The 24,392-nt window shown below is 39.1% G+C and overlaps 1 protein-coding gene across 1 annotated transcript in view; it reads right to left on the reverse strand.

Annotated features, from left to right (window-relative positions):
• Positions 1-24,392, reverse strand: part of atp10b (ATPase phospholipid transporting 10B) — a 41,701-nt gene that overhangs the window by 15,243 nt on the left and 2,066 nt on the right. The window contains exons 2-10 of the mRNA XM_052614946.1: positions 17,436-17,640; positions 15,728-15,813; positions 13,797-13,903; positions 11,071-11,202; positions 10,598-10,725; positions 9,493-9,745; positions 8,617-8,831; positions 6,950-7,099; positions 4,956-5,487 (exon numbers count right to left, since the gene is read on the reverse strand). Of these exons, the coding sequence (XP_052470906.1) occupies positions 4,956-5,487; positions 6,950-7,099; positions 8,617-8,831; positions 9,493-9,745; positions 10,598-10,725; positions 11,071-11,202; positions 13,797-13,903; positions 15,728-15,813; positions 17,436-17,640 (1,808 nt within the window). The remainder of the gene's footprint in view (positions 1-4,955; positions 5,488-6,949; positions 7,100-8,616; positions 8,832-9,492; positions 9,746-10,597; positions 10,726-11,070; positions 11,203-13,796; positions 13,904-15,727; positions 15,814-17,435; positions 17,641-24,392) is intronic.

Consider the following 24,392-nt stretch of genomic DNA (forward strand, 5'->3'; position numbering starts at 1 on the left):
CCCAGCAGTTCTCGGCGGTACAGAAGCAGACTGAGGCCATCCAGCACATCCTGCCCCGACGTGTCTCTCCGGCTGCCACCGTTCCGTCGCGGGTAGCGCCTCAGCCTGCTCGTCGCCGTGGGCGCCCCCCTGCGTCCTCTACACCAGCTCCGCCCCGTGCTGAGAGTTCTTCGAGGCCGGCGCGTCGAGCCCCGCGCAGGAGAGCGGCGCCCCCCGTGTCACTCCCGGCTGCGAAGTCCTCCAAGAAGTCGACCAAGCGGCCCTGACACGGGCAACTCGGAGATGCGGAGAACTGCTCTTCAGGAGATGGCGAAGACAGCGCCACTCCTTCCCCCGGAGGAGGGCCGGGCGGAGAATCTTCAGTTTCTGTTTTGTTCTGTTCCGCCACTGGCCGTACGGCCAGTGGTACCCACATTTTCAATAAAAGAGCAAATTCTCCTTCCTCCGAGTTGCAAGGCTCGTGGCTTGACAATGAGCGACGCACAGCTTCCTCACTCTCACCCACGACGCCCCCTTTCGCCAGCGGCCAGCAGGTCGCGGTTCGGAGACGCAACGCCTCTCCACGCGTCTCTGGCCAGTTCCTCCGGGAACACGAGGAGTGTGGTTGCGATGACCCAGGACGCAGTGCCTTCTGGGCCTTCCGGCACGACTCCCCATCGCTGCACCACTGCGGGTATGTCGACTGTCCCTTTGGTGCCACTTGTACGGTATCTGGGAGCGTGGCTTGCGCTGCCCAACCCGTCACGCTGGCTCATCCGGACGGTTCGACTCGGCTATGCGATTCAATTCGCCCGGCGACCCCCCAAGTTCAATGGCGTGCTCGAGACTTCGGTGGCAGTCCAGGACGCCCCTGTCTTGCGCGAGGAGATTGCTGTCCTCCTGGCGAAGGATGCAATCGAGCCGGTCCCTCCAGCCGAGATGAGGACGGGGTTTTACAGCCCTTACTTCATCGTGCCCAAGAAGAGCGGTGGCCTTCGACCTATCCTGGATCTGCGAGTCTTGAATCGGGCCCTACACAAGCTCCCGTTCAGGATGTTGACGCAGAAACGCATTATCAAATGTGTTCAGCCCCAGGACTGGTTTGCAGCGATCGACCTGAAAGACGCGTACTTTCATGTCTCTATCCTCCCTCGTCACAGACCGTTCCTGCGCTTTGCTTTCGAGGGTCAGGCATGGCAGTACAAGGTCCTCCCCTTCGGGCTCTCCCTGTCCCCCCGTGTCTTCACGAAGGTCGCGGAGGGCGCCCTTGCCCCACTTTGGGAAGTGGGCATCAGGATCCTCAACTATCTCGACGACTGGCTCATTATGGCCCGGTCCCGAGAAGAGTTGTGCGATCACAGGGACTTCGTGCTTCGGCACCTCAGTCAGTTGGGGCTTCAGGTCAACCGAGAGAAGAGCAAGCTCTCCCCTGTGCAGAGAATCTCTTATCTCGGTATGGAGTTAGACTCGGTGAGTATGACGGCACGTCTCACCAGCGAGCGTGCCCACTCAGTGCTGAACTGCCTGAGTTCCTTCAGAGGCAGGACAGTGGTACCGCTGAAACACTTTCAGAGGCTCCTGGGGCATATGGCATCCGCAGCCGCAGTCACGCCGCTCGGGTTGCTTCATATGAGACCACTTCAGCACTGGTTACACTCCCGAGTCCCGAGATGGGCATGGCGCCGCGGTACACATCGTGTCACCATCACACTGATGTGTCGCCGCCTATTCAGTCCTTGGTCGGACCTTGCCTTTCTACGGGCCGGCGTGCCCTTAGAACAAGTGTCCCGGCACGTTGTTGTCACAACAGATGCCTCCAACTCGGGCTGGGGCGCGACATGCAACGGGCAGGCAGCCTCAGGGTCCTGGACAGGACCTCGACTGCTTTGGCACATCAACTGCCTGGAGTTGCTGGCAGTGCATCTAGCTTTGCGACGGTTTCGTCCGCTAGTGCTGGACAAGCACGTGTTGGTCCGCACGGACAACACTGCGGCTGTTTCGTACATCAACCGACAAGGCGGGTTACGATCACGTCGCATGTCTCAACTCGCCCGTCATCTCCTCCTCTGGAGTCAGACGTGGCTCAAGTCGCTGCGCGCTGTCCACATCCCGGGGGAGCTCAATCGTGCAGCCGACGCGCTCTCACGACAGCTCACTTTCCCCGGGGAATGGCGACTCCATCCCCAGACGGTCCAGCTGATCTGGAGTCGATTCGGGGAAGCCCAGGTAGACCTGTTTGCTTCCCACGAGTCCTCCCACTGCCAGCTGTACTATTCCCTGTCCCAGGCCCCCCTGGGCACAGATGCACTGGCACACAGCTGGCCTCGGGCTTTACGCAAGTATGCGTTTCCCCCAGTGAGCCTGCTCGCATAGACACTGTGCAAGGTCAGGGAGGACGAGGAACAGGTCCTGTTGGTTGCGCCTTACTGGCCCACCCGGACCTGGTTTTCGGAACTCATGCTCCTCGTGACAGCCCCTCCCTGGCGCATCCCCCTGAGGAGAGACCTTCTCTCTCAGGGGCTTGGCACCATTTGGCACCCGCGTCCAGATCTCTGGAACCTCCACGTGTGGCTTCTAGACGGGACGCGGCAGACCTAAGTGATCTGCCCCCAGCGGTGGTAGACACTATCACTCAGGCTAGAGCCCCTTCTACGAGGCAGGCCTATGCTCTGAAGTGGAGTCTGTTCACGAATTGGTGTTCTTCTCACCGAGAAGACCCCCGGAGATGCCCGGTCAGAGTCGTGCTTTCTTCCTGCAAGGTAGGCTGGAGCGTGGGCTGTCACCCTCCACCCTGAAGGTGTATGTGGCTGCCATTGCAGCACATCACGATGCAGTGGACGGCCGGTCCCTGGGGAGGCATGACCTGATCGTTAGGTTCCTGAGGGGTGCCAGAAGGTTACATCCTCCTAGGACACCCCTGATTCCCTCCTGGGACCTCTCTATTGTCCTGGCGGGACTTCAGAGGGGTCCCTTTGAGCCGCTGGATTCGGTTGAGCTGAAGTTCCTGTCTCTCAAGACAGCGCTCCTGATCGCGCTCACTTCCATCAAGAGGGTCGGGGACCTCCAAGCATTTTCGGTAAGTGAAGAGTGCCTTGTGTTCGGGCCGGCCTACTCTCACGTTGTCCTGAGACCCCGGCCTGGATATGTGCCCAAGGTTCCCACCACTCCCTTCCGAGACCAGGTGGTGAACCTGCAAGCGCTGCCCCTGGAGGAGGCAGATCCAGCCTTGTCGTTGCTGTGTCCCGTAAGAGCGCTTCGCATATACGTGGACCGCACCCAGAGCTTCAGAAGCTCTGAGCAGCTCCTGGTCTGCTTTGGAGGTCAGCAGAAGGGGAAGGCTGTCTCTAAGCAGAGGTTGGCCCACTGGATAGTGGACGCCATCGCCTTGGCTTACCATTCCCAAGGCGAGCCGTGCCCCCTGGGGGTGAGGGCCCACTCCACACGGAGTGTGGCCTCCTCCTATGCGTTGGCGCACGGCGCCTCTCTGGCAGACGTTTGTCGAGCTGCGGGCTGGGCGACACCTAACACCTTTGCGAGGTTTTACAACCTCCGTGTGGAGCCAGTTTCCTCCCGTGTGTTGGGTAACAGGTAATTGGCGGGAAGGGCTGGCTGGGTGTCTCGCTTGCTGCGCCATTCCCCCTAACACGGGGATGTGAGCGCCTTCTTCTCCCAGTAGAGTTCCCCGGTTGGCGTACCCTGGTCGAGCATCCTCCAGCGCCCTCGGCGTCAGACTTGGCGGAGCAGTCTGTCGCCAGGCCCAGTACTGGCGTTAGCATGCCCGGAGCCGGTCAGCCCCTGTACTGGGCTAGGTGTCCATATGGCTGGGTTCCCTACGGGTAATCCCATATGTGTTTTCTTCCACGGTAAGGTTTCCCTTTTGGCAAACCCGTGTCTTCCCTTGACAGATCGCTCTGTCGGTCTCTTCTGGCAGCCGTTCCATCCCTGCTCCAAGGTAGGACCTGCCTCAGAGACCCTTTCCATATGTAGTACTGCCCCCTGGGTCAGTCCATATCGGTATATCCACATGTCACCTCCCTACGGGTAGGATGTGGTCTCCGTAGCGGCCTTTCCTAAAGGCTCGCTTCCCCATTGTCTTGCCAGCTGAAAGAACAAATAGGGAAGATTTGAAGCTATCTTTCACTGAAGGTTGAAATCCCTTCCATTTACTTTATGTGGGCGGAACAGCAGCATGGCCTTCTCCAGCAGCGAGGTACTCACCCTTTGGCCCCTTCGGTACCAAGGTCAGTGAATTTGCGCTGGGGCTTTGGGAAGGTTACGACCTTAAGCGTAGCTTTTGTGGCACGCCAAGGCTTGTCAACAATTGCAGCGCCTCAGGGTTGTGACGAGGTTCAGGTTATGGCGTTTTCCATAGGACCCCATTTGTCGGTCGACATAACTCGTAGTGACCGACAGATAGGGAACGTCTCGGTTACGTACGTAACCCTCGTTCCCTGATGGAGGGAACGGAGACGTTATGTCCCCATGCCACAACCTTGAACCATTCGCTGTTGCCGGGACACGTTCTCGGCTCCTCAGCGTAAAACCTAATGAGTGGATGCACCTGTCGCCCTATTTATACCCGCTGGCACGGGGAGTGGCTCAGGTGTGTTAATCCACTTGCCAATTTCATTGGCGTTTTCTCTTAAAATCAGAGATGATTGGCCTCCCAAGTGAGACCCCATTTGTCGGTCGACATAACGTCTCCGTTCCCTCCATCAGGGAACGAGGGTTACGTACGTAACCGAGACGTTTCTTGAGCAGTAAATCATCACATTATTCTGATTTCTGAAGATCATGTGACACTGAAGACTGGAGGAATGATGCTGAAAATACAGCGGAGCATCACAGAAATAAATTACACTTTAACACAGATTCACACAGAAAACTGCTATTTTACATTTTAAAAATATTTCCCAATTTTTCTTTATTTTTCAATGTTGTACGCTGCCTCATGTTTTTGATCTTTCATTGCTCACCTGTAAAAACATTGCCCAGTCTCTCCATGATGGCAGAATCAGCTCCTTTCGTGTACATGATGATTTCTTTAGTGTGTGGATGTCGCACTATGATGGACATCCTCCTCCTCGTGGAGTCGAAGGTCAGGATGTCCAGCACCTCAAACTTCAGCAGCGCTCCATCGGGCAGCTTGACGGTCACATAATGAGGAGTGCGCTCCACCATGGTGAACCCATAAGCCTTTGCTGCGTGTATCAGAGCGGCCTCATCTGGGCTGTGGGCCTCGTAACACATCTCCTCCGACCCAGACAGACCGCTGTTAACCTTGCGTTCACTTGAAATGTCCTTCTGCCCCGTGGCGTCTGAGACGTCGGAGCTGTGAAACCCGTCGGACTCGTCTTCATCGATGGAGAAAGGATCTCCGAGTGTCTCTCCTCTTCTCTTGAAGAACCTCATGGAGGTGAACACCTTCCCCAGACCACACTTTCTGAACCACTGCCGCATGTTATGAAATGAACCTCCTGAGTATGAGGAGCTACGGCGCCCTTTGACCTGGAAAAGTAGGAGTAATTATTTGCATTATTACACCACTTTAACTGCATTATTGCATTGCATGCCAATTTAGCTTGTGGAGTTCATTTATGTCCAAAATTTATTTTCAAGTCTGTTTAATAAAGTCTTCAAATGATGAATCAAGAACGAAGTAAAAAAAACAAAGATTATACTTTATGAGTGCATTGAATTAATACAGTTATATAGCGCAATGGGATCTGTTGTGTACTACACTTTTTTTTTTTTTTTTTCACAAATACAGTAAAGTAGGTATTCTGTGCAAACTGAAAATTTCCATTTTGTGCTCAGTATGCATGCTACAGAGATTGTAAGCATAGTATGCATGCTTTTAGAACACAGCCTGAGAATTTCTGAGCATGCACGTGCAAGTTGCACGTGAAATTCACATGCAATTTCAAATAATAATAATAATAATAATAATAAATGATTACTTTTATTTAACAAGGATGCATCAAATCGATGAAACTGGCAGTAAAGACTGTCGTTTTAATTTTACAAAATTAAAGCTGTTCTTATGAACTTTATATTCATCAGTTATCCTTAGAAATGTATCATGATCATAACTGCTAAATATGAAGAAGAATGAACATTTCTTGAGCAGCATATCAGCATTTCTGAAGAATCATGTGACACTGAAGACTGGAGTAATGATGCTGAAAATTGCATTAAATTTATTAAATGCATATGCATACTTTAAATTATAATATTTCACAATATTACTGTAAATAAACTTGGAATATTACAAATAGTCTGCTCTCTGGTAGGTAGATGGTGTATATTTACTGTATATATAAATACACGTATAATTATTGGCAGAAACTCAATTCTGAAATGAATCAAATTTTCTTCTATAACTGTGTGTTCGGTTAATTATGATGCAAATATTGAAACGGAGCCCATGTTCCTTCATACTGCTCTGAGACACACTAATAAAGGAGTTCTTCAGGTGCTGTGGATCCACATACATTCAGTCGTGACGGACCCAGGGTGATACAATCATGTTCCTCTGGTAATCATCTTAATTAATGTTGACCCGATGTCTTTGAACGTCTCAGTGCTACAGGTCTGAGGCCAAATATAATTTCTACCCTGGACAAAGTGCTTCGCTCGGGGTCCTCGAGTGCAATTTGGGAAATTAGCGCTGACCAGCATCTGAAGGATACTCAGCTTCACTAAACTTCTCTCTCAGACTCGAGTCATTACGGATGTGTGGGGCACCGACTGATGAAAAATCTAATTGCCTGCACCATGCAAGTGCTTGCTTGAGAATTAAAATGTAGTAATTATAAAACCAAGAAGAATTAGTCATGCTGGGACAGCACTAAAATATCTCGGGGCAATGAGAGGTACTCTGAGCGTAGTTTACACGGCTGTTATTGTGCATGTTTAGACAGTTTTTGTGCTGTGAACAAGCAGCGAGGTCAGCGGCGTTCACTCTCACCCGCTGTCTTTGGGCCGTCACTGAGGACAACAGCACGGTGTTGCAGACGGCCAAAGCCAGAAAAAAGTCCAGGTAGGGTCCGGTCTGGATGCTCGCCATCTCACGGTCCACCTCCAGCATCAGCTTCCTGTCTGGAACCACCACTGTTTCCTGTTTGAGGGAATATGGCTGAGATTACATCATGCACAACAAGACCATGCGGTCTGTTTCCATAGATGGAAAATGACACAACATCGTATGACAACAAAAGGCGTGATGTTATAGGAAGAGGCAGTATCTGTACAGTATCAGTAGCCCATGTTTAATGCACCCCGGCGGCTCCATATGTCATCAGATCCAAACACAGCGGATCAGAGCCAGCATCGCTGCGCTCATAACTGACACCAAACTGCTCGGCCATCTGCGGACGGACCGTGAGCGTGCAGGAAGACCGGTCAGAGACGAGACGAGACGGCAGAAATCACACATTTCAGCATTATTCAAATTATTTAATATGCTGTCATTTCCAATAGTTGACTATTTTATTGGTTGGGCATCTGAGAGCTTCTCTCTTATCTACTGAATTGCTGTTAAACTGCTGTTTTTTGTCTTTGCAAATATCTAAACCTTCTTTAAACAATATATTAAGTCTTGTTTTCAAAAAAAAAAAAATTATAAATTTTTATATATATATATATATATATATATATATATATATATATATATAAATTGTGTTCGTTTTTGCCTAAATCATGAACAAATATCTGCCAATGGGTTAAGAAAGATAAAGTTAATTCAAAGAGAAAGCAAGATTATTTTTCTTACCCCTTTGGGAGATATATTTTCTTGTTTTAATAATAAAAAAAATAAAAAAACTAGGGCAACTAGGGCAAGTTCACCCAAAACCCTAACACAAGAGAAGATATTCGGAAGAATGCTGGTCTCCAAAAGGTTGACGGTAGCCATTGACTTCCATAGTATTGAAGAAAAAATATATTATTAAGTCAATGGCTACCGTCAACTGTTTGTTTACCCACATTTTTCAAAATATCTTCTTTTGTGTTCAACAGAAAAAGGAAAACCTTTAAAAACCTTAATTTTTGGGTGAACTATCCCTTTAAACATGACAGTGGCAATATTTTATTATATTGATTAATCCAAGTGTTCCTGTAGCTCAATTGGTAGAGCATTGCACTATCAAGGGGTTGGGGGTTCGATTAGGTAAAAATTGATAGCCTGAATGCACTGTAAGTCGCTTTGGATAAAAGTGTCTGCTAAATGCATACATTTAATTTAATTTAATTTAAGTATTCAAGCAGTTCAGAGATTAAATCTCCACTGTATCAGGTGTGCTACTGAGCAAGTTTACTAAATTAGAAAACCCATTTACGCACTGGTTACAGTATGTACTGCAAACATCAAAATCAATTTGTTTACAAATCAGCCCTACAAATCAACTGTGTAGAAATAAGTCTTTATTAATCAATAATCGGCCCTGTAATCATAATGTTCATTTTAGATGGATACTGAATTGTATGGTATGCTTTTTTGAGTTTCCAAAAGTGTAGGTAGAGTCACATGCTCACAATAAGCCTGAAAGAGATGTTTATTTCAAAACAAATCATGCTGGATTCCCAGCCTTCCCCCTGAACACACAGATATCAGCGTCGTCTGATCTATGATCTCACCAGAGGACTGCTGAAGGCCATGTCACTTTGGGCTCCCGCTGCCTCTCTTGATCTGCGCTGATTGGCAGCTGTGACTTGAGCGTTGGCTTGATTTTCGTCTCCTGTGTGGATGTCCTGTAATTCTTCCAGAGGGAAGAGTGAAGGAAGCTTTGTCTGTTGGTAGATGGTGACCTCCTCCTCTTCATTAGCTCCATTGATGACCGCCAAACGAGCAGCTGATGAGCGCCAAAAATAACAACAACACTTATTAATGCTTAAGCTAATTATACCAATTCACCAACTAAAAAAGTACAAAATAAATAAATGAATAAATACAAATAAAATAAAATAAAATACAAATAGTAATAAAAATAAAGAAAGAAAATATAATAAATGTTAAAAATGTTAATAATAATAATAATAATAATAATAATAATAATAATAAACTTTGTAAAAATAAATTTCTTTTAAATAAAAATAATGTGTGATCATGGACCACAAAATTCATTAAGGTCAATATATACTATTATTATTATTTATTTATTTTTTATTATTATAATTTTTTTTACCAATTGTTTGTAAGGAGGACAATATTTGGCTGAGATACAATAATAAAAAAAAAAATCTGTAATCTGAGGGTGCAAAAAAATCTAAATACTGTTGTCCAAATTAAGTTATTATTAATGCATATTACTAATCAAAAATAAAGTTTTGATATATTAACAGTAGGAAATTTACAAAATATATTTATGGAACATGATCTTTACTTAACATCCTAATGATTTTTGGCATAAAATATATATATTTGAATTTTAACCAATACAATGTATTTTTGTCTATTGCTACATTTAAAAATATTTAAAAGCTCATCCTACAGTAATCATCAGAGAGACACACCGTTCTCCTCGTGACAGTACTCCGTCCCCATGATGGAGCAGCGTCTGAACACCATCTTGTTTTCTGTGAGCGTCCCGGTCTTATCTGAGAAGACGTACTGGATCTGTCCCAAGTCCTCAGTGATGTTCAAAGCCCGACACTGGACCCGACGGTCCAGCTCTTCATCGTACAGTTCCACATCCTGAGTGATGAAGAAGATCTGCCCCATCTTCACCAGCTCAATGGACACGTACAGTGAGACAGGGATCATCACCTGGAGGGAACGCCGTGGAACAATTAGTGTTCGGATCTCAGCCTCATGAACACGGTACAATATGAACATTTTTCCCTTGATCAGAAATGAACAGGCCGTGAAAAAGGGTGCTTAACCTTCAGGAAAGGTGAAATTAAATATTAGAATATTATTTCACCTCGGAAGGCATTTTTAATAATACAATTTTTTATTTTTTTTTAGCAATTTTTGAATAAATAAATATGTCAGTGTTGCAAACTTAGATGTCAAAATCAAGATTTTTTTATTTTTTATTTTTGGACATCTAAATACAGTTTAAAATCATAAATGTAAATGCATAAATAAATATGTCAGATTTGCAAACTTATTTAGAATCAAAAAAAAAGTTTGTTTCTTATTTTGTTACATTTTGTAATGAGCAAAAACCATGTGCTTATATAGTCTCGTGCAAAAATATGGGACGTTTTATATAAATAAATAGATGCTTTACATTTGATAAAAACTGAAGGTTTACTAAAATAACATGAATATTTAAAATCTGATATTGTTATATGATTTTTGTCATTTGATGCAGTCAAATGCCTTTAAATGCATTAAAACAGTTGCTCATGAGATAACGCAACATATTATAGTTTTTTTTATATAATCTAATATGCATTCATCATAATGCCTTATGAATAGTCTTATAATGTATTATAAATACAGGCGACGAGTAAATGTTTGGTTACCTACATTCTTCAAATTTCTGAAGGTGAGAAATGATGACATCATTTTCATTTTTGCCTGAACTATCCCTTTATGCTAAAGTTAGTTTTGGTGAAACAAGGTCATTACTTTCACTTAAAGGTACTGTGCGAGAGACTGAGTGTGTACCTGTAGTAAGATGATCATGGTGAAGAACATGTAAAATCCCGAGAGGACTGAAGGAGTGTAATTGCCATTACTGTCAGGGACGATGTATGAGGGTATGCTGGGAAAACTTTCCAACCAGATCGCATGGCCTGTGAGAAACAGACATTTACAGTCATTAATGATATTGCTTTTGACAGCACTGTAATTCAATGCAGATATTCCAATAAAGCGTCACCAGAGAGAACGAGAGAGTGAGATTAATCATTGCTTTCATAAGTGTGAACTATTCTGCGTGTCTGTAGTGTTTGTCTCACGCCGTACTGAAGGAAAAGAGAAGTGGTAACAATGCTTTACTCTTTATCTCATGCTGAAGAACACACTCAGACCCGAGCCTCATTTTCAGAGTTCAGAATCAGAGCATCATTTTGCAGCTTGTATGTTAAAGTAATGTACTTTGTCTTGAATTATCGAGGGGCTTGTTCCCCGTACTGTACCCAGGGCTCCGATGAGACACATGAAAAATAGAAGAACCACGCAGAAGAGAACATCTGTATTCATCTTCCTCTCGATCTTGCTGCGTTTGTATCTGGGCCCGCTGTTGTTTAACATGGATTTGGTCTCGTGTCCTGCAATGCATAAATCATGGCGTAAAAACAAGAACATTTGTAAAATAGCAACGGCCGTTTATTAGCCATGCCATGTGTATAATTTATCAGAAGAGGAACAGATGACTGCAGAAAACGTCTGTGATGTGATGCACCTATTGTGTGTTTACGTTATAGACAGCTTCATTGATTATAATGGGAAAGCGTTCTAGTTTGTTGCGCCACTGCTGGTGTAAATGGGATGTTAAAGACTTAAGAAACAGAGTTTAGCAGTATAGCATGGTTTTATTGCACTGTTAGATGTTACAGTCTATTAGGCCTTATCTTTACAAATGAGGATCAGGGATGATGAATGGAAATGCACATTATGATTTATATAAAAAAAAGAGTTTGTAGATGAGCTATGGGGAAACTATAAGAAAAAATGAGAAAGTAAATTAGAAAAAGAAATAGAAAACCAAGGCTGCATTGATGGATTCAATGATTAATCATGTTAACTTTCTCATCTAAAATTTTGTAAAAGCAGTAATTTTGTGAAATATTAATACAATTTAAAAATCTAATTTATTCCTGTGATGTAAAGCTGAATTTCCTGCATCATTACTCCAGTCCAACAAAACAGAATTATTTGAAATATAAATATCTTGTAACATTGTAACACTTTGCTGTCTTCTTAGATTTTGCTGTTAACAGAATTTTCATTTTTAAGGGAACCTTCCCATTTAAGGTATTAATATGCACCCTTCGCGTAAAAATAAAAGATACAGAGGAGTATGTTTTGAAAAGTACTTTTTTAAGAGAGAGTAAAATGTTACAAATGATAAATTACTTTGAAAAAGAAAACTGTTTAAATGATGTGCATCTTCACAAAATAATGAGATGTAAAGTAGATATAGTGTTCTTTTATTTATTATAAAAAATTGACCCTCTAACACCAACACTCTCTATTCTATTTCTATTTCTATTCTATATACATTTGTTTTCTTGTTATTTAAAAAAAAATTACCCTCTAACACTAACACTCTCTATTCTAATTCTATTCTGTCTACTTTTTAGTTTTGTTTGTTTGTTTTTGTTTAAAATTCTCGACCCTCTAACACCAGCTCTCTCTATTTCTATTTCTATTCTATATACTTTTGATTTCTTGTTATTTGTCAAAAAATGTAACCCACTTTCAATAGCACTCTATTCTATTTCTATTTCTATTCTATCTACTTTTGTTTTCTTGTTATTTGTTAAAAAACGTGACCCTCTTACACTAGCTCTCTATTCTATTTCTATTTCTATATACTTTTGTTTTCTCGTTATTTGTTAAAAAACTTGACCCTCTTACACTAGCTCTCTATTCTATTTCTATTCTATATACTTTTGTTTTCTTGTTATTTGTTAAAAAACTTGACCCTCTTACACTAGCTCTCTATTCTATTCTATTTCTATTCTATCTACTTTTGTTTTCTTGTTATTTTTTAAAAAACGTGACCCTCTTACACTAGCACTCTATTCAATTTCTATTCTATATACTTTTGTTTTCTTGTTATTTGTTAAAAAACTTGACCCTCTTACACTAGCACTCTATTCTATTTCTATTTCTATCTACTTTTGTTTTCTTGTTATTTGTTAAAAACGTGACCCTCTTACACTAGCTCTCTATTCTATTCTATTTCTATTCTATCTACTTTTGTTTTCTTGTTATTTTTTAAAAAACGTGACCCTCTTACACTAGCTCTCTATTCTATTCTATTTCTATTCTATCTACTTTTGTTTTCTTGTTATTTTTTAAAAAACGTGACCCTCTTACACTAGCACTCTATTCTATTTCTATTCTATATACTTTTGTTTTCTTGTTATTTGTTAAAAACGTGACCCTCTTACACTAGCACTCTATTCTATTTCTATTTCTATCTACTTTTGTTTTCTTGTTATTTGTTAAAAACGTGACCCTCTTACACTAGCACTCTATTCTATTTCTATTTCTATCTACTTTTGTTTTCTCGTTATTTGATAAAAAAACAACCCTCTTACGATAACACTCTATTCTATTTCTATTTCTATCTACTTTTGTTTTCTCGTTATTTGATAAAAAAAACTTAACCCTCTTACGCTAACACTCTATTCTATTTCTATTTCTATCTACTTTTGTTTTCTAGTTATTTGTTAAAAAACTTAACCCTCTCACACTAACACTATTCTATTTCTATTTCTATTCTATACACTTTTGTTTTCTTGTTATTTGATAAAAAACTTGACCCTCTAACACTATCACTCTCTACTCTATTTCTAGTCTATCTACTTGTTTTCTTTTTAATTAGTATAAATAATAATAATAATTTTACCCTCTAACACTATCTCTATGTTATCCCCTTTTTATTCTAATATTTGTTTAAAAAAAAAAGTGTACTTGCTACAAGTACTGCATTGGGCTAACCAAGACTTGTCATAACACTTACACATTATTGCTCTTTTATTGGTTTTGATTGTCCTCATTTGTAAGTTGCTTTAGATAAAAGCATCTGCTAAATGATTAAATGTACATATAGATGTAGTATATTTCAGTGTATCCCATGTGAGCACACAGTCTTGTGAAGTGTAATGCTAAATGTGGAGATGAAATGTACCTGTGTACACCACTATTCCAGCTGCATCATCAGTATTTCTCACCATGCAGCCGCGCAGAAGAAGACTATCGATGCCGAAACCCGTTCTCCTCTTATCAGGCCTCTCCCTGTGACATCAAACACAGCGTCTTCCTTTAGTCACCCAGACTAATTACCTCTGTGTGCCACGTGAGGAACGGGCCAGTCTTTGAATGGAGGAGCAGGATAAGAGCTTTATAATGCTTGGGAACATCAGAATCATCTCTCAGCGTGATAACACATTTAATATGGCTGCGACGGGACAAAAAAAGAGGGCCAAATCTGTTTTCCAGCCTTGTCATTCCCTGGATGTGTGAGGAAACTATGCAACCTAGATTTAAAAGGACAGTTCACCCACAAATGAAAATGTGCTGAATATTAACTCACCCTCAGCGCATCTGAGATGTAGGTTGAGTTTGCTTTTTTATCATATTTGGAGAAATGTAGCATTGCATCAGTGTTTCAGCAATGGACGTGAATGGGTGCCGTCAGAATGAGAGCTGATAAAAACAGGGTTAAAGGAACTAGTTCAACAAAAAAATAAAATCTGCTGATAATGTATCAGATCATCTGCAGTGAATGGGTGCCGTCAGAATGAGAGTTTAAACAGCTGATAAAAACATCACAAGTAATCCACACCACTCCATTGCATCAGTTAATGTCTTGAGAAGTGAAAAGCTGGGTGTTTGTAATAAACATATAGATTATTAAGGTGTTTTTACTTTAAAATGTTGCTTATGGCCCAAATATGAGTTCATAATACTTAATAATGCTTCCTCCAGTGAAAAAGTTCAACTCCTTCTGTCTCTCACATCTCACATGGACTCATATTTTAGAAACAGTTTGAAGTTAAAGGGACGGTACATCCAAAAATGACAATGCTGTTATCATTTAATCACCATAAAGTTCTTCCAAACCTTTCTGGGTTTCTTTTCTCCTGTTGAACAAAAAAGAAGATAATCTGAAGAATGTTTGTAACCAAAGAGTTGACGGTACCCATCGACTTCCATAGTATGTATATATATATATATATATATATATATATATATATATATATATATATATATATATATATTTTTTTTTTTTTTTTTTTTTTTTTTTTTTTTACCGCTACCGTCAACTGTTAAGTTACCAAATTTCTTAAAAATATATTTTTGTGTGTGCATGTTCAACAGAGGAAAAATACAGCTTTGGAATGACATGAGGATGAGTAAACAATGACATAATTTAGATTTTTTTTGTGTGGCAAACCGTCCCTTTAAAAACATAATTTATTACAAACACAACTTTTAACTTCTCAAGACATTAACTGATGCACTTGAGTGGTGTGGAATACTTCTGATGTTTTTATCAGCTGTTTAAACTCTCATTCTGACGGCACCCATTCACTCCAGATGATCTGATACATTATCAGCAGATTTTTATTTTTTTGTTGAACTAGTTCCTTTCACCCTGATGCTGGTGTCTTCTACTAAAACCTATTTGTTCCATTAAGGCAGACGTTTCATCCATGACCTTTGACCCTTACCCATTCAGATGAATGTCCCCTTTATATGTGTCTTTTATTATTAATAAGAATTTAAACTCAACATGGCTGATGAAAGTGCATCATGCATCAGCCTCTGAAATATTTACCATTACTTTCCATCACAGCGGACAGACTGTTCCTCTCACGAGAAAACTGCTCATAGTAATATACAGTACTAGTGTTCAAGTAAAGGAGAAACATGAACACATTTTACATCAGAGGATTTAAGCAGTTTCCCTGGTTAGCAAATGACAAAATGTGAAGGCCAAACAAATGCTGTTCATTGGTGTGGATCTGACAAAAGAGGCAGTCGTGACGGAGTCGTGATGCAGTTAATTGTGCATGAAATTGAATGATTTGTGTGAAATTGATTTTAGATACTCACACATAACCTTTGAACAGGTTGAGGTTGTTGTTGGGGTTTTCACACACTACAGTGCTGTCAAATGTTTGAGGTTGAAATGGTTCACCCTGAAACACACGAGAGAATAAAAAAATGAGAGGATGTTTTTTCTTCTTCCCGTTTCCTCATTTTTCAAATTCTATGGTAATTTGAGCTGACTATCGAGCATTGGATAAGTCCTGCAGCTTACAGTGAAACTACACGTGGCAAACCGAGCAGTGCGTAAACATCAACACGTCTTTCCTGTACGAGGTCTGTGTGTCACGCCGAATTGTATGACAGGTATGCAAGAGTGTGGGAGCTGTTAGTTATCTATTACACAATCAAAGAGTCATGCATACGGACTCTGATTCAATATAATGAAACATCTGTCATAAAAAGGTTTGAAAACATTAAAAGGTGGACACACCACTGCTCAGTATTTTATTATTATTATTATTTTTTTTTTTTTTTTGTGGAAAATTCATACTTTTATTCAGCATAATTTTATTCGGGGTTCATTAAACTGATCAAAAGTGTCAGTAAAAAACATGTGTAATGTAAAATGTATTTCAAGTAAATGTTGTTCTTTTGAACTTTCTGTTCATCAAAGAAACTTTAAAAAAAAAAAGTTTCCACAAAAAAAAAAAAAAGTTTTCAACATTGATTATAATCAGAAATGTTTCTTGAGCATTTCTGAAGATCATGTGACGCTGAAGACTGGAGAATTGATGCAAAAAAAAGAAAAGAAAAAAAGAAATACACAGCAGTAAAGTGCATTTAAAATATATTAGAATACAGTTAAAATATATTAAAACAGAACATTTATTTCAAATGGTAAAAGTATTGCACAATAGTAGTGTCTTTCTGTATTTGTGATCAAATAAATGCATCAACATGAGAGGCTTTCAAAAATATTAAAAATAATATAATAATGACACTGACCCCAAACATTTGGTAGTGCATATAAAATTATTAAAAAAAAATCATTCAATATAATATTTTTTGACAGAGGCTGATATGTCACATACATTAAACTTAAACTATACATCCATTATTTTTCATAATTTAATAGTCCAGCATAGAGAGAGAAAGATATTGTTTTAATGCTCAGAAGATACTCATTCGTAGCTCAGGAGACTTAATTGTTTGATTAAACATACAATTAATGGTTATATACAGCTGAGAAAATGGTCTTGTAGATGTTTTGATATCCTGAGCTCAACGAAATATATTTAAAAAAATATTGGGATCATTTTGATAATAAAAAAATTAGAAGCACAAGAGACCTATTTGTGACCCTGGAGCACAAAAAAAAAAAAAAAAAAAAAAAAATATATATATATATACATATATATATAAATATATATATATTTTAAATTTACCCTTATGACTGGTTTTGTGCTCCAGGATTTTTTCTCCACAATACTTTTGCTCTTCATTTTAAATATACTGTAAACAACACATTTTTCTATTATTTCTAAATAGTTTAACCCATTCAAAATCCTAAGAAATTTTTTTTTCTCAGTTGCTACTGTTTTTTTTTATATATTTCCTGATCCTTGAAGCTTCTGTAATAATTCTCTTCCCAGTGCACATTTTAATGGTCAGCACATTAAACTTTGAACTTTATCAGTGACGTTCATGAATGTTTCGGTGTGTGTCCAGTGTAAGATTAGACTTCAGCGCAGGTATTTTGTGATAGACTCACCAGAGTAGAAAAGCCTGGCACCACCTTCCTCTGTTTGAGGCTGGTCTCTCCGTCCAGATTAGATGTCTCCATGTGACACACTCCGTTGGGGTCAGATGTGTGCAAGAGCAGGATGTCAGCTGGGATGATCTCGTTAGAGAGCACTCTCACAAAATCCCCCACGCGGACATCCTTCCATCGCCTCTCCACGAAACACATCTGCTTCCTGCGAGGAGACCACAATCAATGCCTCATTCGGTCCTCTTTTGATGCACCGTGGGGTTCAGTGTCTGTGTCTGTGTATGCATCGACACACTTTTGAATAATTACTTGCATGACTTTGTGCAAGCATTGTAACGTAATCCATTACATTTAAACTTTCATAAACTTTCAGATTACTTTTGACCTGACTCATTTATCACATTGATTTAAATACAATAGTTTGATATAAAAATACAAAGTAACAACATGAAGTGCTTTAAACAGTTCATTACATCAAGGTTTCACGAACTGTGGTTTGTAAAGGAACTGCATGAATTTAATGAAATGCTAATCATTTAAAAATAACAATAATTAAAATAAGAAAACTTATTGCATGAATTAGAAATTAACATTTAAAAGATTAAAAAAATTATTAGGAAGAATTAGTAAATTATGAATAGTTTATTTTTATTGTGCAAATAGTATGTAATCAATAAAAAAATTAATGCAGTCTGATTTTGACTATTTTATAATGTTATATCAGTTCAAAGTGCTTTTTTAAGTACTAGATTTACTGGGTATGGGTTTGGGTAAAATGTTAATTATTTTTTGCCTGATAACTTCCTGATTTCTACAAAATTTCAAACAAAGATATTGTCATTTAAATTCATTTTGAATTTATTTTTTGCCAGTTGGTCAAAATAACAAATGTTTTCATTGGTTGTGATTGAAAATCAGGGTTACTCCACCAAATATTGACTTCTTAACTCTTCTAAAGTTAAAACGTTGCCATTGTGTTGTCTAAAAATGAATGTAAACGTGTCTGAAAACATGGCATATTGACCGATTGTGATTTCATGCTCTAAATGGACAACATTTTTATTTTAAATTCGGAAGAAATGTCCTCAGTAGTTTACAGAAGAAGACAAAAATTACATTTAACTCAAACACATAACTATAAATCGTAAATCCAGAAAACTAAAATTTTTTGAAGTGGTCTCTAAATTTTTCCCATAGTGATATATATATATATAGAGAGAGAGAGAGAGACACACACACACACACACACACACACACACAATATGCAGTATATACAAACTCTGACAGGCATCTTGACCTCCAGGTTTTAACCATGCACGCCCTGCTGAAAATGTCATGTTTTGTGTAATGCTTATATAATAAAACTAGGTGAGTTTGCATCTTGTTGCATGTCTGGATGTCAGCTGTCAATGAAGAGCAAACACCTGAAGGATCCTGCAACATAATGTGAGCGTCAGGTATGCTGCTCTACACGCACAACTGGGTCGGGTGGGATCTTTCCTGACTGACAGCTCTTCAGATGCACGGTCACACCTAACACACAAAGCCTGGCGCACAACACAGGAGCGATTATAAACAGAACTTCAGGGTGGAGCTCCCATGCTCTCTTAAAATAGTTACATGAAGTTGCATTCAGTGTTCTGGAAAGCAAGGAAGTCAAGGGTGGATATCGCAAAAAATATGCACAGGTCATACTGTATTTCACCCCAAAATACTTTGCATAAAGAAAATTAATTATGACATTTTTATGTATTCATTAATCTTAATTAACGGTAATTCCAATATTTACTAATACATTTTTAAAATGAAAAGTATCTGTTTGTGTTTTTTTAATGGATATTTTTATTAACTCAACAAAGATCAATAAATACTGTAACAAATGTATTGCACAATATTAAGGACAAATTAGTTAATGCATTATCAACCAATGTTAACTAATGGAACCTTACTGTAAAATGTTATGAAATTTTCCATATTACAGTAATTAGATTTTATTTATTTATTTGTATTTATTGGGAATTTTTTAAATAACAATTATGCACAGTTAGCAACATTAGATCCCCAGTAATAAGCATTAGCATGGAAAATGTACTTATTTGTGTTGCAAATTTTACAATGCATTTTCTTAATGAAGATGTCAGTTTTTTTTTCTTTTGATGTTGAGATACAATATGACACAATCTGCTGTTGTCAAATTATGGTCAAATTACACTAAATACCCCCTTTTCCTTTACGCAAACTTAAATCCATTGAATTTATACCACAAAGTGAAGAGAGTTAATTAATTGTGATGTTTTTACTAATAAAATGGCTGACAAAAGAAGATTAGGAGAGCTCAGGAGAGCAAGCCGTTTTGTGCCAAGCAAGCATTTCTCTGAATGAAGTGGCTGATGACTGTTTCTGATAGAGGTGTGAGATAAACCTCACGCTCCTCCAGAAGGACTCACTGTTTGCCGTCTGTGATTAGCGAGACGTCTATTTCTGGTGTTTAACTGTCAGTCAAAATGTGTGCGTGCCAAAAAATGATTCGTGAGACAAACACCTGCTCTTTGAACGAGAGACGATGCCTCATACCGTTTCACAGCATTTCACTGCTATTTTAATTGATTGCATGCACATGGCATCTTTAAAGTGAGAAAATACAGTGGCGAGAGTTAAAATATGATCATTCACAGCATGCAGTTTACAATAACAATTAATCATAATCAATCATAGTCACCGGTTCTGCTGTCTAACTGGAAATCCTCATCCTTTTACTTGCACTGTCTGGGATATATGTTTTAAAGTGTTTCTAGGTTTATTTTCACAGTGTATTATACTATGAACAAGTAGGTGCATCCAAATGCTTTTGTGAGCATTTCAAAGCATGCCTTTTCAATCTAATCCACCAATACATCTGCATTCATTTTAGTTAAATGGCAGGGGATAAAACTAAATTCCTTCAAGTTCACGTGACAGGCGTCACTGCATACAACACATTAGGACACGTATGCATGACAAATCATACAGTATGGGGGAAAGGTGCATGCATGTTCTGAAGCTTAACCATTTGCAAAATATCAATGTGACTCAACAGGAAAGGAGGCATTAGTTACACTGCATCCTACTCACATTTTTGTGATTCAGATGCATGCCATGTCAAACATTAAAGCTCATGCATGCAAATCTGAGCCAGCCAACCTGACAACTATTTGTTAAAGTTTGCCATTGTTTGTGGCAGATGTACTTCGTAATGAAAGATTGGGGGCAGTAATATTAGATTATATATTTATACAAACTCTTAGCATTACACTTGATTATTAGTTTTGCATTGGTGAGCACAGCTCACACTTCAGAAAGTGTAGAAGTCCTGTTTACTAAATTAACATGAGGACTAGCTATTTATTTTCTTGAATATTTCACGGCATTAAAAATTCTCAGCAAGAGTGAATTAAACAGCCAAGACGGAATAAGCATCGTTTTGTCTGCCCTGGGCTGTTTTAAATGAAAGGCGGTTTGACTATGTGTGTGCACAACATTATAAAACTCTCTCCCTTCGGGGTAGAATAAGAGCTAATCAATCATGACCGCTGGAGGAAAGTACCGCAGTTCATTCATGTCCAAAATGGGAGGGATACAAGCATTAGCAACACTATACAGCGTAAAACTGTGTGAAGTATTAGATTAGCGTAATGATTTTGTTGCTTTCAGACAGAAGGTCCCCTTGTGGAGCCAGTGGAACGAGGGATTGTCTGACGGCTGGGAACCGCTTGAAATTGAATTGTTTATTTACGGGTATGAAAATCCAGCATGATAAACTAATATCATGAAGATAAAACATCCCTTGCAAAACCACTGAATGAAAGCATCGCTACTAGTTCTCATGCATCATGGTGCATAAGCACAACAGATGTTCCTGTACATTTATTCTCTTGAATAGTTTCTTGCTAGACTAAAAGCACATTTTACTCAAATAATGCTGTGTATTTAATGGTTATTACATGACTGCACACATGATATGGCTTATAGCACAGCAGTTCAATAAACAGCTTAATATTGAATTGATTATGTTTTAACATTACCCATTTATCTGTTTTTGCCTGGAAATTAAAATAGTTTGAAGCAAAGCCAGTCAACACACAGTAGTGGTGTTTTGGTCCTGAATGAATCAGCAAACTGGTTCAGTCGATTATTCAATGACTCACTCATATGAATCAAAGTTTTTGAACAAATCGGTTAAATGAGATCAGCAAACTATTTAAGTCGATTATTCAATGACTCACTCATATGAATCAAAGTTTTTGAACAAATCGGTTAAATGAGATCAGCAAACTATTTAAGTTGATTATTCAATGACTCACTCGTATGAATCAAAGTTTTTGAACAAATCGGTTAAATGACATCAGCAAACTATTTAAGTCGATTATTCAATGACTCACTCATATGAATCTGAGTTTTTGAACAAATGGGTTAAATGACATCAGCAAACTGGTTCAGTCGATTATTCAATGACTCACTCATATGAATCAAAGTTTTTGAACAAATCGGTTAAATGAGATCAGCAAACTATTTAAGTCGATTATTCAATGACTCACTCATATGAATCAAAGTTTTTGAACAAATCGGTTAAATGAGATCAGCAAACTATTTAAGTTGATTATTCAATGACTCACTCATATGAATCAAAGTTTTTGAACAAATCGGTTAAATGACATCAGCAAACTGATTAAGTCGATTATTCAATGACTCACTCATATGAATCTGAGTTTTTGAACAAATGGGTTAAATGACATCAGCAAACTATTTAAGTCGATTATTCAATGACTCACTCATATGAATCAAAGTTTTTGAACAAATCGGTAAAATGACATCAGCAAACTATTTAAGTCGATTATTCAATGACTCACTCATATGAATCAAAGTTTTTGAACAAATGGGTTAAATGACATCAGCAAACTGATTAAGTCGATTATTCAATGACTCACTCGTATGAATCAGAGTTTTTGAACAAATCGGTTAAATGAGATCAGCAAACTTTTTAAGTCGATTATTCGATGACTCACTCGTATGAATCAGAGTTTTTGAACAAATCAGTTAAATGAAAGATTGAGTGCCTTTGCCATAAATACTTGTTGCCACCAACATGCAGAAAGCATTAATGAAAATCATGATATTGCAAACTAGTATTTAATATATAATATTATTTAGATGTATTATCATAATCATAAACATAAATGGTTTGTATTACAAAAAGTTTTACAGTTTACTGTACTTTGTTTTTCTTCTAGTTTAGTTTCTAGTCTAATATGCCTATAGCTAATAATGGGAGAAACAGAGATATATGAATTAATTGCTACGCAAAATTATTTGAAGTGGTCAAACAAACAAAAAACTGCTGGTCAAACTGGTGTAAATGCAATGAAAATGTAAATGTAAATGTAGCGCACATCCTTTACAAACCATCTACAAATGTTTTCTCAAAAGTTTCATCTATTAAATGTATGGCTTACTTCAACATTGGAAAATAAGGGAAATAATTCCAAATTAAACCAAATATTCAATAGCTGGAAGAAACTGCTACCCATGCAGAAGTTATCTGTACCTCGTATGGTATTTAACACAATCATGCCAATTAAACACTACAACGGTTGATCTGATCACAGATAGGGCTTCAGGAATGAGGTCTCCTCTCTAACTCAATAGTGCAGCGCTAACAACCTTGTGCTGAAGCAAAAGATCTTACATCATCAAAAAAGCTCACCAAAGGCTCTTCTTTCTATGACAGCTCAAAAAGTTTTGCGGTATCAAAGAACGAAAGGCTTCAGTTCTATAGAGCAGTGATAGAAGGCGTATTAACTTTTTCAATCATTCTGTGCAATGGCAAATCCACAGATCAGCAGAGAAAGTTAGAGGACAGTATTGTGCTCCCTGCCTCAAAAAGCATTGACTACAATCTCAAAGCAAGCAGTGAAGCCCTGAAATTTTAAGATTCAACATACAGTAAAAAGGCACTTACTGTAAGAATATCAAAAATCATAATTCTTATACTTGTAAAAAGTGGTATACTGCAGTTGTTACTTTTAAGAGCTACTCATACTTAATTTAAATCATAAATCAGCTGTCTGGACTCTCATTCTGATGGCACCCATTCACTACAACGGATTCATATGTAATGCAAAATTTTACCAAATCAACAAACAAACAACTTTCATCGGTCAGTTCTTAAAATAACCATTTTTATTAAGTGTGAAGGACATTTTAATAATCTGAAGAAGCTTTTATAAAAAACTGGTTCTGCAATGGAAAGATCTCATGGATGTTTAAGGTTCTTCATGGACCCTTTATTTTTATGAGTGCACCTGAATCTGTATGATCACAAAATATATTTAAGCCACAAAGTGCTCCCGTACATCTACTATATAATTTTAATAAAATATTATGAAGAAGACATATATTTTCTTCTTTGGAATAGCATGCACTAAATAAGACCAGAAACAAGTATTACGAAAGTAAATAAGGTCAATAAACAAATCCATTCACATTTAATGTTGACATTATGCCTGTTACGTCTGGATAAATATAACCCAGCTGTCCAAAACTGAGATATGCTTAAAACAACAGCACACTGTGAATAATAGAAATGTGCAAAAGAGGTAGCTTTTCCAACACCCCCTCTGGGCACGACAGGCATGTCAGGACAGCAGTAGGTTTGAGTTTCGGACTGCCCCTGTGCCACCTGGGCTCCCCGTCTGGAAACACTCCGGGAATCACAAAATGGAACAGCGGCTTAGCTCAAAATAAAATGAAAGAGACTAAGTAACCATGGCAATAAGTGATGGATTTGGAATCTCTTTTGGAAGTAAAAATATATCTCAGGGTGTACCTGTGACTGCTGCAAAATCTCTCTCTATCTAACCCTTACTCTCTCAGTCCTTCCACCTCTCAAGTGTGGTGAATTACTCATTTTTTCCCCCCACC

Source organism: Carassius gibelio, chromosome A14 (genome assembly GCF_023724105.1).
Source record: "Carassius gibelio isolate Cgi1373 ecotype wild population from Czech Republic chromosome A14, carGib1.2-hapl.c, whole genome shotgun sequence".
In the NCBI taxonomy this organism is placed as follows: Eukaryota; Metazoa; Chordata; class Actinopteri; order Cypriniformes; family Cyprinidae; genus Carassius; species Carassius gibelio.